The sequence below is a fragment of the Eublepharis macularius genome, chromosome 2 (assembly GCF_028583425.1).
Source record: "Eublepharis macularius isolate TG4126 chromosome 2, MPM_Emac_v1.0, whole genome shotgun sequence".
Classification (NCBI taxonomy): Eukaryota; Metazoa; Chordata; class Lepidosauria; order Squamata; family Eublepharidae; genus Eublepharis; species Eublepharis macularius.
In genome coordinates this window covers 147297802-147316012 of record NC_072791.1, presented here as the reverse complement: position 1 = coordinate 147316012, position 18211 = coordinate 147297802, and the positions used below count along the sequence as shown (strand labels likewise).

The window sequence follows — 18211 nt, the reverse complement described above, 5'->3', positions numbered from 1 at the left end:
AGTCCCATGGTGGTGAGGGGATGAATAGTGTGGGAAACTAGGGAAGGGAAAATGACACTGATGTATGTGGGAATGAGAAGATCTGGACTTTCCAATACACATAGGTGCCACCAGGGCTTTTTTTCTGGGAAAAGAGGTGGTAGAACTCACTGTGTACCTGGGACTGTGCAATGACATAACTTCTGGGAAGTGACATCATTGCGTAGGGTGCAACCACCTTTGGGGGCGCTCCCGCAAGGGGGGAGTTTAAATTGCCCTCCGCGCTGGCAATTTAAACTCCCCCCTTGTTCCAGCTGACTCGCAAGTGGCACGAAGGGCGGTCTAAACTCCCCCTTGCTCCAGCTGACTGGTGCCAGTCAGTTGGAGCAAGGGGGGCATTTTCAAGTTTAATGATCACTGGCCACATGACCATTTTCTAAAGGTTCTGGAATGCCATTCCACTGCGTTCTGGCTGGAAAAAAACCCTGGGTGCCACCATGGTTTTGTTGTGATCTTTCCCAGAAAATCACATTGAAGCAGGTTTCAAAAAAGTCTCAGGAAACATGGAGACACTCAGGAGGAGAATAGAAGCACCACAAAACTGTAGGGAAATAAGAAACAAATTCTGCTTCCCAATAGTACCCATGCAGCAAAAAATCCATTTATATGTGATTCTAGTTTGGGATTTAAATTTTCCTTGAGGAAAACACCAGTGCAGCTTGAAACTTGGGCTTCCTATTGCACACTGGCTTAGCTAGATATTGATTTGGTGTGACTCTTATTTTCAGCTATTTAAGGAAATCTGTGCTCTGTCTCTCCCTGTCCTTGAAGGTAATCTGATTCTTTGTGTCTGATTTTCAGGTGCAATGCTCTGTGGGAATGAATATCACAAGTGCTATCATGGCATTAATTGGTGCAATCCTATATACAACAGAGCTAATTACAAATTTATTAGATTTAGATTATTATTTGACAGAGGTAAGTGAACATTTTACTAAGATATTTGATTTTAGGTATAGAATCCAAAGGAGGGACACACAGATATTGATAGGAGAGAAATCCACACACAGCATGGGCTTTGTATATGTTGCTTCACTGCACTAGTTCCCAATAGCAACCATGAATTTTACAAGGTACTTTGTCACTGAGATAGTAGTTCTGTTCATATGGTACTGAGAACACACATACGTCCTGGCTGTTCATGCATGCTTCTGTCTGTAAGAAAGAGCCAACATGCAATCAGTTTACAAATGAAACGGGACTAGTACCTGAATGAATCTGCAGTTTCAATCACACATTCAGAAACCCCAATTTAGCTTGATAGGTCTACCTTTCAAGTGTGAAGCTCCAAATTTATTACAAGGGAGCAAAGAGCAGGGGGGAGGGGGGCTCCCAGCTCTGGCTTAGTTTGCAGACAGTGAAGGGAGAGACAGCTGCTGTTAGAGAGACAGGGAGAGTTCATTGGAGCTTGAATTTTCTTTGTGTGTGGTGAGATAGGGATCTACCCCTTCAGGTTCCAGGGCTGCTGCCAGGCTCTGGGGCCAAGCTATTATTTATTATTGGTACCTTTCCTGGTGCCTGCTCAGGTCAGGTTTCTGGGAGTGGTGCAGAAGGGATCTTGACTTGGATGATGGCTGGAGGAGAGCCTGCTGGCCCCCACGAACAGCCAACCACGAACATGTTCATGAACAGGCCTGTGTTCGTGGTTGTTTGTGAGTCCCTGTTCATGGATGGCAACGAACAACGAACATCATGTATTGTCGAAGGCTTTCACGGCCGGACAACGATGGTTGTTGTGGGTTTTCCGGGCTGTATTGCCGTGGTCTTGGCATTGTAGTTCCTGACGTTTCGCCAGCAGCTGTGGCTGGCATCTTCAGAGGTGTAGCACCAAAAGACAGAGATCTCTCAGTGTCACAGTGTGGAAAAGATGTTGGCAGGTCATTTGTATCTACTCAGGAGGGGTGGGGTTGAGCTGAGTCATCCTGTAAGAGTTTCCCAGGGTGTGGAATGCTAATGGCGGGAGGCTTCACTGTATCCTGAGGAGGCTCTTTTGCATATGGATTGGTGCTTGATGTGCTAATCTTCTCTGCAGGGCTATTGTCGAGTATAGAGTGTTTTGTTAGCCTGGTGTTTTTCAGAACTGGAAACCATGCTCTGTTCATTCTTAAGGTTTCTTCTTTCCTGTTGAAGTTTTGCTTATGCTTGTGAATTTCAATGGCTTCCCTGTGCAGTCTGACAAAGTAGTTGGAAGTGTTGTCCAGTATTTTGGTGTCCTGGAATAAGATACTGTGCCCTGTTTGAGTTAGGCTATGTTCAGCCACTGCTGATTTTTCAGGTTGTCCAAGTCTGCAGTGTCTTTCATGTTCTTTTATTCTTGTCTGGATGCTACGCTTTGCGGTCCCGATGTAAACTTGTCCACAGCTGCAGGGTATACAGTATACTCCTGCAGAGGTGAGGGGGTCTCTGCAGTCTTTTGCTGATCGTAGCATCTGTTGTATTTTTCGGGTGGGTCTGAATACTGCTTGAAGGTTATGAAGAAGAAAGAAGAAACCTTAAGAATAGCACCAAAAGATCTCTGTCTTTTGGTGCTACACCTCTGAAGATGCCAGCCACAGCTGCTGGCGAAACGTCAGGAACTACAATGCCAAGACCACGGCAATACAGCCCGGAAAACCCACAACAACCAACGAACATCATGTTTGGGGTTTTTTTTCTGTTCGTGCCCATCTCTAGTTAGGACTGCTCTGCAAACATGCTAGGAAGGTCCCTGCCCTCCCTTTGTTTTAACTCACTATTCTAGGTCTTAAATTTTATGTTCAGAGCCATTTGCATGTCGTGCAGACTCTTTGGTCAAATGATTTAGATTGACACTACAGCCCGCATCTTTTCCACTCCTGTTTTCAGATCAGTAGCACCAGGTGCTACTGGGCCACTCTTTTTGATCTTGCAACTGACTTAATATGCCAGAGGTGCATAGCAGGTGACCTACATGCTTGTATGTTCTGCAGTCCGTAGGTTTTGGTCTTGGTTTTCTGCTTCTCATATTCAGTTTGTTGGAGTTTTGCATCACAGTTTCAACGGCTCATTTTGGATGCCAGGCAACCTGCTGCAAAAATGACATGGTAAGTGTTTGATACCCAGAGTCTAAACAATCATTCTGCAAAGCCCAAAGAAAGGAGTGCACAGGGGAGATGTCTGACTTACAGAATTAAACATGAGTTTAAAAAACATCTGGAGGCAGCTGTGGAGCTCTTGTAGTTTCTTCTAACTCTTTGGATAATGGCCCTTTTCAAACTACTTGCCTGCTCCCGGAACGTTGCGAAACATCGCGCAAAAAACACAGAAGATAGCGTCTTCTTGCGAGAGTTTTGTGCGACATCGCGCAAAACTCTCGCGAGAAGACACTATCTTCCACGTTTTTTGCGCGAATTTTGCAACGTTCCGGGAGCAGGCAAGTAGTGTGAAAAGGGCCACTGTCCTCTGCTTGAGAAAGATGCTGGGTCTGGAACATGACCCAGCCTAGGAAGTCTTCTTTTTTGAGAGGTGCATGTAATCTTCACCCTGCAGGCGTAAGAATGATCATGAGTGTCCCTGTTTCAGATTGCCAGCAGATTGTGGCTCCCAGTTTGCACATTCTGATCCTGAAATTGCTATTAAAAGCATAAAACTGAGCAAGAAGAATCTGGGTGCAATCTCCTGAATACTCAGAGTTGAAACATGTAATTTAAGAACACAGACAAAGATTTTATTTATTTATTTTATTTATACCCCACTCTCCCCACAAATGGGCTCAGGGTGGCACACAGCATGTATACAATAAAATGAATTAGTCATAAAAAATTATAAAATCAGTAATTTAAAAAGCCATTAAAATAGTTCAGGCACCTTCTATGTATAGGCTATTTAGATAGACAATCAACAGTCTGTATATGAGCCATGAAATATGGACATAACATATAGCTGAGGGCAGTCACAAAAAATGTGGTTTTAAAACACAGAGAGCATACAAAACTCTAACACAATAAACTGGCCAAAAGACAAAAACTGCCAAAATGTACTTTGGGGGCACAACAACAGCTGCCTGAATGTTGACTGTAGGGACATTGCTTGCTGTTTAGTTGGAGAAAGGATGAATTCCCTCTCACAGATATATTAGATTTCTGGGTGTAATGCATTCATCCTATCCTTGACTATTGGTTTATTGGCATTTATTGCCAGGCATAAGAAAAGCCTCATACAGGCACTGTATGGAGATTTGGGGATAGAGCCTGTGGAGGGCATGGGTTGGGGGTGAGAGGGACCTCAGTGGGGTCCAATGCCAGGCAGTCTACCCTCCATAGCAGTCATTTTCTCCGGGGGAACTGCTCTCCGCAGTCTGGAGATCAGTTGGAATTCTGGAAGACCTCCAGGCTCCTCCTGGAGGCTGGCAACAATACCTTGTATAAGAAATCAGGCTTGATCAGCATTGCATTAATTAAGCTCCTCTTGCTAGGGCAACACTGTAGCAGTTCACAGCATGAACACTGGGCTTCAGGTCAAAGTTCTACTGTAGTTCTTGCTATATCCCTGAGTGGTTTGCAGTGTGTTCCCTCCTTCTGCTATAAAATGTCTGCAGCAGCAGAATAGGGCTTTCTTCCCACTTAGTTTATCTACACTCAACCACCATCTCCATACAAATGGTCTAAGCAAAACCTGAAAATGTTGAGTGTGCTACGAGGGTTCCAGATTAATAAGCTAGTAACTGTGGCTTTTTTTACTTGCTTCTGCTTGCAGTGCATCCTTTCTCATTGTTGGGGAGGTCCTTTGCTTCAGAGTGCATGTCTTCCTCCAGCACTAGGCATTTCTGCAGATGCAAGATCAATGTCTTTCAATAAGGCAAAATGAATGCTTGGCACTAGATTAACATGTTCCATAGGGGAAGACAATCATTCCAGTGGATAAAGAGGGGCGCAAAAGGAAATAAGATGCAGTATCCAAGCCATTATCTGGGCAAAGAGGATGTAGAATAAGAGATAAAACAAATATATTGATCATTGAAGGTGCAGTCCTAAACAGAGCGCTACCCTTCTAAACCCATTGGCTTCAATGCACTTGGAAGGGTGTTGTTCTGTTTAGGACTGCACTGCCAATCACCAGCTGTTTAAAGAACTTGAGCAGTCACAGATAAATCTGGATTCCTGCCTCCCAAATGGCATACAGTTTAAGCATAATAGTTGTGATTATAAGAATCTTTTGTGTATTTCCAGCTTCAGAAGGAAAAATATCTACAGGTGTAAGGCCAGTGTTTATAATGACAAAGGTGATACCAGTGAGAATATTTTTGACAGTGAATAATTCTTCTTTGTTTCAGACCATAGTTGTTGTTCCCTACACCATCATCAGAGATGGTGTGATTTCTGGTGAAGACGTCCCTGCTGAAGCTAATCTTTCTCATCCAGCTCATGACAATGCAAATTTCTGTCCTTAATTAAAGGCTTGGTCAAGAAACCAAGGGAGGTGTTATGGGAGTTATCAGGTTAGCACAGAATATATCCTTTAGTTTTTGGAAAAATAGCCATTGTTCAGGACAATGTGACAGGGCTACAACCTTTTTGTAGGGTAATCCATTATTTAAGAAATGATGGAAATAGTTTCAAATGGAGGAAGGGCATTCCAAACCAAATTTGGTGGAATATGGACTGACCTAAAAAGGATAGAATACTGGGGCCCTTCTTCCCACTAATTTTCCAAAATACAAGGAGCAGTGGCAGTGAGCACTCCATAGGTAGTAGGGCCACTTTAAGACTCTAGTAATTACAATAAACATTTACAGGAGGTATGCAAGGTGTTAAGGGAACAGTGAAAACATCATTTCCCATGATTTCTATAATTTCTGGACACTATCACACATGTCTATGGTAATACCCATAGATACTGGGAACTGTGGGTACTCTATTTCCTATGGTACCTCACAGCCCTGGAAACATGAAATAAATACTTTGCAAAAAAAACACCAACTAGAAAATAAAACTGAAGCAGCTATTTGGTTTCCATTTTTTGGCGCCTTTTCTGTGACTGCACTTTCCCAAAGTCCCAGAAAAGGCGCTGAAAGAACGGAAATCAAACAGCCTGCAACCATTTTGCAAATGGAGACATCTGGATTCCTGGGGGAAAGCCGCCAGCATTCCATGAGCGGGCAATCCCTATAAAGATGTGGAGAAACTGCCATAGTCTCTTTTATCAGCTTTGGTTAAAATACCAGCTACAGCTATTCTTCAAAAAGCATGATTTGGCCACAGTCTCCATGCTCTGATTAGATTTAGGTTAGATTACTGTAATGAGCCTTACTTGGGGCTTCTTTTGAAAATGTTCCAGAAACAGCTTATCCAAAATGCAGCAGCCAGGCTATTGTCAGGGGCAGGGGTCACACCAGTGCTTAAAGATATGCACTGGCTACCCATTTGTTTCCTGGCCCAGTTCAAAGTGTTGGTTCTTATCTTTAAAGCCCTAAATGGCTTGGGACCAGGGTACATGAAGGACCACCCCTCCCATGTTGTCTAGTTGCCCATGCAGATCAGTTTCACAACAGTCTCTGTTTTCTGTGCCCCCACCTTCAGAGACAGGCAACCAGAGACAGGCTTTTCAATAGTGGCACCTCGCTTATGGATGCCCTTCCCCTGAGGCTTGCTGGGTATCTATATTGCTTTTTTTTAGGTGCCAGGCCGAAGCATTTCTATTCACTTGGGCTTTTAATCAAGGGATTAATTTTTAACACTATTTTAGCATGGAAACTGTTGTTTTAAGATGTCTGTGGTCTGTTTTTATGATCTAAGTTTTTATGCTAGGCTGAGGCTTTTTAATGCTGGATTTTATTTAATCTTTAAATGTTTTGTTTTTACCACCTTGATTTTGTAAGCTGTCTTGTGCAGGTTCTTGAAGAGGCAACATTAAAATGTTCTAAATAAACAAATAAATAATATTTAAAATGTGACCAAGTGGTTGTTTACTCTGGCCGCTTCCACACATTCCAATATTTTGGGTTTTCCCTGTCCTAAAGCTGTGTCTGATTTGCTTCGAGAACTCACCTTTCATATGCATTGTCCTCATGCGTGTTTTGTGGGTGTTTGTCATGGAAAAAAGGTCTCAAAACAGGAAATGCGTTCTTTATCTGCGCCTCATCACAAATGACGTTGACACATTCCTGCCCAACTTTTTTTTTTAGTGCATGCAGGATTGCATTATACCATTTTCCTGTCTTTTCGCTTCTGTAGAAATTGGGCATGTGTAGTACTCTGTTTTCTTCCGTTGATTTCCCACTCAAAGTTTTAAATGCAAAAGTGTTTAATAAATATGTGAACAGTAGAGTAGCATGATCGTGTGATTCCATATCCTACTATATAAAAGGCAAACCATGTTCCCCACCATTCACTCCTTATCCCTGCAGAGGCGCAGTACACAGGGATAAGAAGGAAGGGGGGGAACAATTTGCCTTCCTTCTGCCTCCTTGGCGCCTCCAGAGGCCCGGAAGGGCCCAACGCAGCTGTGGGAAGGCTCAGTGCAGCAGCGAGGCCCTCCCAAGGTCCCCAGAAGCAGGGGTGGGCCACCCCACCACCTCTGCAGGGCCTTGGGAGGGCCACACACAAGCCAAGTGGCAGCCAAGGGGTAAGAGGATGAGGGAGCCCCCGCTCTCTTCCCCGATCTCCCCCTTGACTGATGCTGGGGGGGGGGGAAGCGCTGCTAGGGCCCATTGTATTTTCCCAAACAATGGGCCTTATTGCTAGTTTAAAATAAGATTAGAAATGGCATTCCTTTCTCAACGTTATTCCTAGACATAGTCTGATTGCTGAGTGATCCAGTGTAGCAAGTACTGCAGTATGATTCCCTTTGTATACATAGATATCGTAATAGCACAAGGACTGTTTTAAAAAGTAAAAAAAAAAGGGGAGATTATACGATCGCACATGTGAGCCGGATGCATGTGTGGGAGGGGAATGATGAGAGGAGAAGTTGGAGATTTGTGGGAGGGCACTTCAAAAGCGCAAAAAAGCCTCCACATGCATTGATATGGTACATAATTGCATGGAAAAAGCAGCATCAAAAATACAGACCAGAATAGGTCTTACAAAAAATGCTTATAAACTGGGATCATCATGACCCGCTCGTGCATGGAAAATGATGATGTGTGTAATGAGTGAGATAACTTGCCAGTTGGCAGGCCATCCCATTGAGGACGTGTGGAAGCGATCACTCTCTCTCTCTGGCCAACTCTTCCAAAACAAACAATCAAAAATGTAATTCTGATTTTTCAGCTCAGCCTTATATAAAACCTAAAACACAGATACTGGAACACACCATTCCAAAAAAAATGTATCTAAACTAGAATGTATGCAGCATGTAATACCAAACGTACATGTTAAAATACAATGATTTTACATAATATGTAGTATATGTATTATAACAGGAATATAGTAATCTTCCCATTTCAGAGCAAAACCTCTTCTTCCAATGATTTTTGTAATGGTATCAGAAGAACTTTACATCTCTGCATGTTAACTAACAAGAAATTTCGTTTAGCACGTCCCACAGACAAACTGAGAAACATCTTCCGATCTCAAACCAGATAAGTCCCCAAACTGATCAGCTTAGCAGTAACCAGTATTTCACAAGTAAACATGGGCATGAATGGGGAAAAAACCCAAACACCCTGTTCGTCGTTCGGTGCCATCCACGAACAACGAACATGGATGCACATGAACTGTTCCCCGACATGTTCGTTGTTCGTTTTTTGTGGGGGCCAGAACCCCAAACCCCCCCACTTAGTCCCCCTTCCCCTCCAACCCACCTACCTGGCCCTTTAAAGATCCCTTTAAACTATCAACTGGCAGGTGGCAGGGGGGATTCCTCCCTGTTGCCTACTAGCTGATAGTTTAAAGGGCCCTTTCCTGCCACGTGCAAGGGGCAGGGCCCTTTAAACACCCCACAAACTGACCTTCCCAATGTCCAATACCCACTAAATTTGCAGGGGACATAGTCCTCACTGTCCTCTGAAGACCCCCCAAGTTTCAGAAAGATTGCACCTCGGGAAAGGCATGATCCATGGGTCTCCCCATTGGCTGTCATTTTCTCTTCACAGTGGCAAAAACAGGACTCATGAACAGCTTGTTCAAGAACAGCAGATTAGGCTGTTCATGGTTTTTTTCTGTTCATAATGCTGTTCTAGGAATCCCAGGTCTTCTGTGGGAGCTGGGGATACCCGACTTCCACCCTTCGCCCCCCCCCTTATCTGGCCGGGAGGGGAAGGCATGGGAACAGGCCTCCCAGGCATGCTCCCGGGGTGGCGCGATGATGACACTTCCCAGGAGTAACATCATTGCACCACCCCGAGAGTGCTCGCATGCTTTGCAGCAGGCCAATTTGGTCCCCAAATGGGCAAACACAGGCCTGTTTGGAGCCCAAATCAACCCCCTGTGAAGTGCATGCACCCTCGTGCCTATGCAATCATGTTACTTCCATGCCTACACAATGACATCATCGCACAAGTGTGAGGAGGATTCCCGGGGAGTGGGCTGGCTCCCCACTCCTGCCTGGAGGGTAAGGAGACCTGGCAACCCTAGCTTCCTCTGCCCTAGCTTCCCCTACTGGGGAATTTCTGGTGGCCAGTTCACACCTCTTGTTGAGACATGCTTATCCATCACCCATAAACAAATAAAGAATGCTTTTTCCTTCAGCATATTTGTATGCCCATTGAGATGTATGCAGAATGAATTGCTTGATCAATCAATTATTCAATTATAGTCACTGGATTGACTAAGAATTCTTTATCTGGAACACAGCCTGTGATTTGCTCCTCATATTTGTTCCTCCAGATATCTGTCAATTGTCAGATAGGCTTTCAGCCTATCTGCCATGTATCATGCATCATATGTATTTGACTTCAGTGCCTCTGAGTGAGTGTAGAGAGAACCAGAATTGTGTAGACCTGTTGCTAACTGCTTATCTTCCAGGCAAGGTGTTTTGGTTACGAGTTCCTGCAGAAGCCTGGGAATGTGACCTTGGATCCACTACAGTGACTGAGCTGAGCTCCTCTTTCTCCCCCTCCCTTCTTCCCAGGCAATGTGTGCCAAGACTCCTAACTGCCTCTTCTTCCTACTGGGGGAGACACTGACCTATAACTGATCTAACTTTCCCACCTTTAGGCATTCCAGTCGATTCCATTGTTACAGCATCTTGATACTGGTATCTTTCCTTAATAAAACATCTTTAACTCATACACTGTAGTGATGCAGTGAAGTGTCTGGCAAGACCTGACATTTTGACTGGAATCCTGAACTTGCCTTCGGAACCAGAGTCCTGAACCCCGTTATCTGCACCATGGCAGATGGAGTGGATACAGGAGCTCATGAGAAGCCTGAAGGATTACCAAAAGACCCCACAGAACTGTGTGGGTTTGGTGCTGAGGTACTGATGGGACTTGGAACAATCCCAGGATGAGGGAGCAATACCCCACCGTAGTTGGCAGTGATGCTGGACACCGCATGGGGCAGTGGCAAGAAGCAAGTGGGGGGTCGATGGAGCACTCTATCAGCTCACCCCTGTGGAAGGCCAGATCCTTACCCTGGTTGGAAGACATGCCGCCTGGAGCAACCCCATCCGGGGCAGTAGACAGAGAGACGAGGAAATGGCAGAGAAGTCGATGGAGGAGTATTTGCAAAAGGAGTCTATTCTTAAACAGAGAATCTCCCAGAGAAGAAGGGGAGCCGGGGGAAGAGGAGCCGAGCCCTGTGACAGTGCTTTGGGAGGAGTTACAGGTGATGAGGTGCAACCTACTTGCCCTGACGGGACTCACTTGAGGCTTGCTGCAGGCGGGAGCCCAAACCGCCCAACCCAGAGGGCTGCCAGAACCACCCACACCCGCAAATGCCCCACGAGGATTGAAAGCACCCAGGCCATTGCTGGAGAGGGAACCACGAGAGGGAGGAGAGTTCCTGGCCCTGCCACCACCCGGGTGGCACAACCTGGATGCTCAGTTCGACAGTGATCCTGAGGAGCTAGGATATTTCCTGGTGCAAGTGGTGGAATTTCTCAGGGAGTGGGGCCACACCTTCCCAGATGAAGCCAGCCAAGTAAGCTATTTAGGATCCTGGCTGCGGGGGGGGGGGGGGGTGCAGCAAAGTAGTATGTAACCCTGTATGTCGATGGCTGTTGTGGGTTTTCCGGGCTATATTGCCGTGGTCTTGGCATTGTAGTTCCTGACGTTTTGCCAGCAGCTGTGGCTGGCATCTTCAGAGGTGTAGCACCAAAAGACAGAGATCTCTCAGTGTCACAGTGTGGAAAAGATGTAGGCCATTTGTATCTACTCAGGAGGGGTGGGGTTGAGCTGAGTCATCCTGTAAGAGTTTCCCAGGGTGTGGAATGCTAATGGCGGGAGGCTTCACTGTATCCTGAGGAGGTTCTTTTGCATATGGATTGGTACTTGATGTGCTAATCTTCTCTGCAGGGCTATTGTCGGGTATAGAGTGTTTTGTTAGCCTGGTGTTTTTCAGAACTGGAAACCATGCTCTGTTCATCCTTAAGGTTTCTTCTTTCCTGTTGAAGTTTTGCTTATGCTTGTGAATTTCAATGGCTTCCCTGTGCAGTCTGACAAAGTAGTTGGAAGTGTTGTCCAGTATTTTGGTGTCCTGGAATAAGATACTGTGCCCTGTTTGAGTTAGGCTATGTTCAGCCACTGCTGATTTTTCAGGTTGTCCAAGTCTGCAGTGTCTTTCATGTTCTTTTATTCTTGTCTGGATGCTACGCTTTGTGGTCCCGATGTAAACTTGTCCACAGCTGCAGGGTATACGGTATACTCCTGCAGAGGTGAGGGGGTCTCTACTGTCTTTTGCTGATCGTAGCATCTGTTGTATTTTTCGGGTGGGTCTGAATACTGCTTGAAGGTTATGCTTTTTCATAAGCTTTCCCATCTGATCAGTAATTCCTTTGATATATGGCAAAAACACTTTTCCTGTAGGAGACTGTTTTTCCTTGGTTGTTTGATTCATCCTGAGTTTGATTGCTCTTCGGATTTCATTTCTGGAGTAGCCATTTGCCTGTATGTCGCTCGAGCCCTGGAGTTAAGAAGCATGAAGGCTTTTCTCTGAGCTTTAAAAAAAATGAGGATCCTCTTGAGGAGGAGAGGGTGAGATTCAAGTTGAGGAGTCTATGGCAGGAAAACCGTTCAGTGTGAGAATTCATCAGAGAATTCAGGGCTAATGCAGCCAAGGTGCAGGACTGGATCATAGAATCATCATAGAATCATAGAGTTGGAAGGGGCCATACAGACCATCTAGTCCAACCCCCTGCCCAGTGCAGGATCAGCCTAAAGCATCTCTGACAAGTATTCATCCAGCCTTTCTTGAAAACTGCCAGTGAGGGGGAGCTCACCACCTCCCTAGGCAGCTGATTCCACTTTTGAACTACTTTGACCGTATTTTTCTAACCGTTTGAACTACTCTGACAGTATTTTTCTCTGAGCGTTTTTCCTAATATCTAGCCGGTACCTTTGTGCATGAAATTTAAGCCCATTGCTTCGCGTCCTACCCTCTGCTGCCAACTGGAACAGCTCCTTGCCCTCCTCCAAATGACAGCCTTTCAAATAATTAAAGAGAGAAATCATGTCCCCCCAGGGAGTAAAGATCGAATTCTTCCGTGTGGGGCTGAACCCGGAATTGGTTGAAAAAACTATGGTGCAAAATGATCCGAGAACTCTGCTGGGGTGGATCCAACTCGCTTGTGAGATCAAGAACTGAGATCAAGTTGTCAAGCTGCTGTGGATGCAGCATCAAGCAGGTCAGCATAACCTCCCCTCAGACACGGGAGCTCGAGAGAGAAAACACTTCCGAAGCCTCCTCCCAACAGGGGAGAGGGCCCTCAGGTTTAAACAGGGCCTCTGTCTGCAATGTGGGGGAGTGGGTCATTTCATGGCCAAGTGCCCAGGCCAGAGGGGAGGAGCTCCCAAACGGGAACGGAAGACCAAGAGAGGTCCAACAGAACCGCCGGAGCCAGCCCGGAAAATGATGTGCAAGAGGGACAAAGCTGCGACTGGCCTGGAGGTGGAGGAGGCATCGGAACCGTCTAGCAGGAATTGCTCCAAGAATGAAGGAGAAAAGATCCCCTATGAAGGGGCCCCGCCAATAGGTCACAGAGGATCCGGTACCACAAGAGGTGAGACCGAAGGGGGCCCTGTTCTGTTTGCCTGTTACTTTAGTGAACTCCCGGAGAGAGACCCACATCCAAGTGAGAGCCCAAATTACCAGAGACTTAATAGCCCCGGCATTGGTGATGGGTCTGGGGCGAGATGTAATAAAACTATCCCAGCCCATTATATTTGAGCAAATAGATGGATAAAAAATAAATGGAAATCCTTCCGAGTTTGAGACTGAGCTTATTCCCGTGGGGATGGGGATCCACTGGGAAGCCCAGGCATTTGTAGTCAGTGCTGTTACTAAATTTCCTTTGGTGTTAAAAATATGCTGGCTGTGGGATCATGACCCCCAGGGGTCATTTCGTAGAAAAAGAGCTGCAGGAACTCATTAGCATAAATCATTAACATAACTCATTAGAATATGCCACACCCCTTGACATCACCGGAAGTGTGTCATTAGCATAACTGATTTGCATATCCCCCCCCTGACATCACCTATCCTGGCTGTTTTGGACCCAATCCTGGCCATTCAGGGCGGAAGTTGGGCCCAAAAGGGCAAAAGGGCCTGAAAATGGCCGAAAAGGGGCCCAAAATGGTCAGGATCAGGCTGCTGCTGAGCGGGAGAGTGATCCACCACCCATCACAGGCCCAATCCTAGCCGTTTGGGAACAAATCCTGGCTGTTTGGGGCCTGATCCTGGCCATTTTGGGCCCAAAATGGCTGAAAGGGGCCCAAAATGGCCAGGACTGGGCCCAAAATAGCCGGGATTCGGCTGCTTCCAGATGGGGAAGTGTTCCCCCATCTGGCAGTGGCCCAATCAGGGCCATTTTGGCCTCAATTCGGGACAAAACCATGCAATCCAGGATGAAATGAGCCCAAAATGGCTCAAACTGGCCATTTTAGGCATATTTTGGCCTGGATTGGGCCCAAAGCCCAGATTGGGTCAGTGCCAGGCAGGGAAGGCATCCCCCACCCAGCACCAACCCAATCCAGGCCGTTTCGGCCCTGAACTCGGCAGAAACGGGCCCAAAATGGCCCAAAATGTCCAGTTTGGGCCCGTTTTGACCCCAACAGGGGCCAAAATGGCTGGGATCAGGTCAGTGCCAGGCAAAAGAGGCTTCCCCCACTAGGCACCGATCCAATCCTGGCAGTTTTGGCCCTGATCCCGGCCGATACGGGCCCCAATCCAGGCTGAAACGGGCCCAGAATGGCCCTAAAACAGGTGGGCAGAGCTACCAGACAAGTTACCTCTTTGGAGAATGGCCAGAGAATGGTATTCTGGCACATTCCCTCTCGAAATGAGCCCTGATGACCCCTATGTATGTTGGCAAGCAGGAGAGCTCTGCTTCCCAGGGGAAGAGTCTCACAACCATGTGCGGGATACAAGATGGGGAAAAACAGCTCCTGCAACCCCAAAGACCGTCTTGCTGACAAGAGAAGAGATGGAGCAGATTCCCCCTGAGTACAGAGACTCAAGTGTTTGATAAAAAGGAAGCAGATGAACTCCCTCCTCACTGGTCAACGGACTGTGCTATCGAGTTAATCACCAGCCAGAAGTTGCCAAAGAGGAAGCTCTACTCCATGAGCCTGGGGGAGCGAGCAGAGCTGTGAAGTTCATTGATAAGAATTTGAAAAAGACTTTATCATACCCTCGAGCTCTCCTCACACTGCTCCAGTACTATTCCACAAGAAAAAAGATGAGAAATTAAGACTGTGCAGTGACTCATTCGGTTTCATTTTCTCAGCCATGCCGGATGCTCCTCTCGGCTGGTCCGGGAGGAAACGACCGGGCACCCTGACCGGGCGGCTGATCCGCAAGGATTAGCCCCCAGGACTCCCAGGGAGGGAGCCAGGGTCCGGGACGCGGCGGGAAGAACTCCCCGAAATCAATGCGGGGGGGGAATTGCCCGTTTGTCCCTATGGAGGCCGGCAGACGTGCGCGGCGCCTCGAGTGCCGCCGGGCAACGAGAAACGGCAAATAAAAGAAACAGGCGGAAGCCCGTAAACAAGCGAATCCCTTCTGTTCTACAAGCGTTTGTGAAGGAGAGGTTGATCTGAAGAAGACTCGTTCTTCCCCTTCGTTGAGTTCCAGAATTTTGTTGGCGCCCCCCCCCCAAAATGGCAGCAAAGAAGCAAAGTCCCGCTCTCGGTAAGTCAATCTCGGCTACCTTGAAGGGGGAGTCGCTCGAAGAGTTGGTGCGCAGGGCGGTGGTGGAAGCCATAAAACCCTTTGTTGACAAGCTGAACGAAACTGATCAAAGGGTGGGCTTAATTGAAAGCGAAGTGAAAACCATTAAGGCAGCAGCGGGGAGGGGGGCAGAGAAGTCTGCTCTGGAAAGTGCGTCACTTGTGAAGGCTACAAAAAAGGAGCTGAAGCTGGTTGAGAACCAGCTGATCGGGCTACAGATGGAACGAACGCAGACAATTTTGCGTCTCCAAAACGTGAAAGAGGAGGAAAAAGAGGATCTGTGGGAGGTGGTCTCGGAACTATTGGCGATACCCGCGAGGACGACTAAAGAAGAGGTTAAAAGCGCCATTTTGGAGGTCCGTCGGGCTTCTTCAAAATATGCAACAAAGCGACAGTTGCCTCGTGAGATCATTATTGACTTTTCATCTAAAAAGATTCGGGACACCATCCTATATAACTCATACAATGCGGATTTGGACTTTATGGGTTTGAAAGTCAAGATTTTGAAGGACGTTCCATTTCTAGTCCGGAAACGGCGTTTTAAATATAAAAAGTTTGCAGCTCTTCTGAGGGACCATGGAATAAAGTACAAATGGTTATTCCCGGAAGGAATATGGTTCAGATATAAAGATCAGGCCTATAAGATATTATCAGAAGATCAACTAAAGGATTTTGAGAATAAAAACCCAGAACTCTGCTGCACCGAGAACGAAGAAAAGGAGGAGCCGGGGGGGGGGGAGGAGGAGGAGAGCACCGCAACAGCGGTTGCACAGAGAGAACTGCGTCCGGGACCTAGAAGGGGGAGGAAAGTTTAATCAGAATTTGAAATGTTTATTCTCTGTATGATTAACCACTCCATCATTATCCTATGGAGCTATTTTTGTATTATGACAGTATGAAGGGAAACATTGAAGTGTAGTGTTTAGTGTTTGTAGTTAATTCCCCCCCTTTTTCTTTTTTTCTTTTTCCACCCCCCTTTGTCCCTTCCCTCTCCCCTTTCCTTGTGATAGTCTTGTGTAGTGCTGTGTAGTGTTTTGTAGTTATGAAAAATAAAAAAATTTATATAAAAAAAAAGACTGTGCAGTGACTATAGGGAAATCAATGTGGTATTGATGTCTAATGCCTACCCCCTACCCCTCATCAGAGACTTGTTGAAAATAATGGCTCAAAAAAAGATTTTTTCTAAGTTAGATTTGCGGGATGCTTTAGAGTACGGATAAGAGAAAAAGATGAGTGGAAAACGGCGTTCAACACCCCTTTGGGACAGTATGAATACTTAGTGATGCCTTTCAGATTACAAGGGGCTCCAGTGGTTTTCATAAATTTGATCAATGAAGTTCTCCACAAACACATTTACAAAGGGGTGGTGGATTACTTAGATGACATGTTGTTATATTCACAAGTCTATAATTCTCACGTGAAATTGGTGCGGGAGGTATTAAAAACCTTGCACGCCCACCAGCTACCTGTTAAACTGTCCAAATGCGACTTTCATAAGAAAGAGCTGGAATTTCTGGGATATCAAGTATCTGGCCAGGGGTTGGGAATGGACCCTGCCAAGGTCCGAGCCATGGTGGAAGCTCCCGGAACCTGACAGCAATTGCAATTGTTCCTAATTTTTACTGACCCTTCATAAAGAACTTTGTGCAGATTTCACTACCATTAACAGACTTACTGAAGACAAAGGGGAAGGGACCCCAAGGGACAAAGCCTAGCACTAAATTAGCCTGGACTGAAGAGTGCCAGGAAGCTTTTGAGAACTTAAAACAGTTGTTCACATCTGAGCCGGTCCTGTGCCACCCCGATGAAAATCGTAAATTTGTGGTACAAATGGATGCCAGTGATGTTGCGATGGGGGGGGGCGGTAATCTTACAGGAAGATGATGAGGGGAAGTTGCACCCCTGTGCTTATTTGTCTAAGAAGTTTTCTGAGGCAGAACCCTACTGGGTGGTCTGGGATAAAGAGGCGGCTGCTGTCAAATTAGCATTATGCACCTGAAGACATTGTCTTGAGGGGGCTAAAATGTCATTTAAAGTGTGGACCGATCACAAAAATTTGGAAGTGTTACGTGCCCTTCACAAATTGCCATTAAGCAGTTGCCGTGGGCAGAGTTTTTCTCCCGATTCAATTTTGTACTCAAACACCTGCTTGGCAAATCAAACTTCTTGGCAGACACCCTCTCGCGCCTCCCCCAACATGACAGTTAAAAAGAGGCGGTAGTGGACACTATGTTCTTGCCTGCTCAGCTGGGAGGGGCAGCCTATCTTCATGAAATAAAAAAAAAGTGGCGCAGCCTAACCTCACGAAATTAAAAAAAAATGCTGAAGTAAAAAAGGAGAAGGAGGAGATGCCCAGGGATGAACTAGAGGAAGGCAAACATAAAAGCTGTTACCAACAAGGGAAATTATACATTCCTGCCAGCCTGAGAGGGGAGGTCTTAAAAATTTGTCATAATGCCAAATTGGCTGAACATTTTGAATACCTGAAAACATTGCACCTAGTGCAGAGACAATTTTGGTAGCCTAAAATAAGGCGTAATATGTTGCAATATGTTTCCGCTTGCCAATTATGCTTAATGGAAAAAAAGGAGAAGGAAGCCTCCTGGCTTGCTGCGGCCCCTTGAACTTCAGCTCAGCAGTAGGCCACAGTCCCCATGGATTTCACTATGGACCTCCCCCCCTCTAAGGGGAAAACCGTGATTTTAGCGGTGGTGGATTTATTCTCAAAACAAGCCCATTTCATACCATGTCCCAAGTTACCTATGGCCAAAAAGCTGGCTGCTTTGTTTATAGAACATGTGGTGCATTTACATTCTTTCCCTGATAAGTTAATATCCAACCGAGAATCACAGTTCTGGAGAGAACTGAGGCAAGTGGCGGGGATA

The 18211-nt window shown here is 46.2% G+C and overlaps 1 protein-coding gene across 1 annotated transcript in view; it reads left to right on the top strand.

Moving 5' to 3' along the window:
• LOC129323486 (membrane-spanning 4-domains subfamily A member 8-like) overlaps positions 1-6919 on the top strand; it is a 44979-nt gene extending 38060 nt beyond the window's left edge. The window contains exons 8-10 of the mRNA XM_054970025.1: positions 841-957; positions 2988-3101; positions 5330-6919. Of these exons, the coding sequence (XP_054826000.1) occupies positions 841-957; positions 2988-3101; positions 5330-5446 (348 nt within the window). The 3' untranslated portion in view covers positions 5447-6919. The remainder of the gene's footprint in view (positions 1-840; positions 958-2987; positions 3102-5329) is intronic.
• The last annotated feature ends 11292 nt before the right edge of the window (positions 6920-18211 follow it).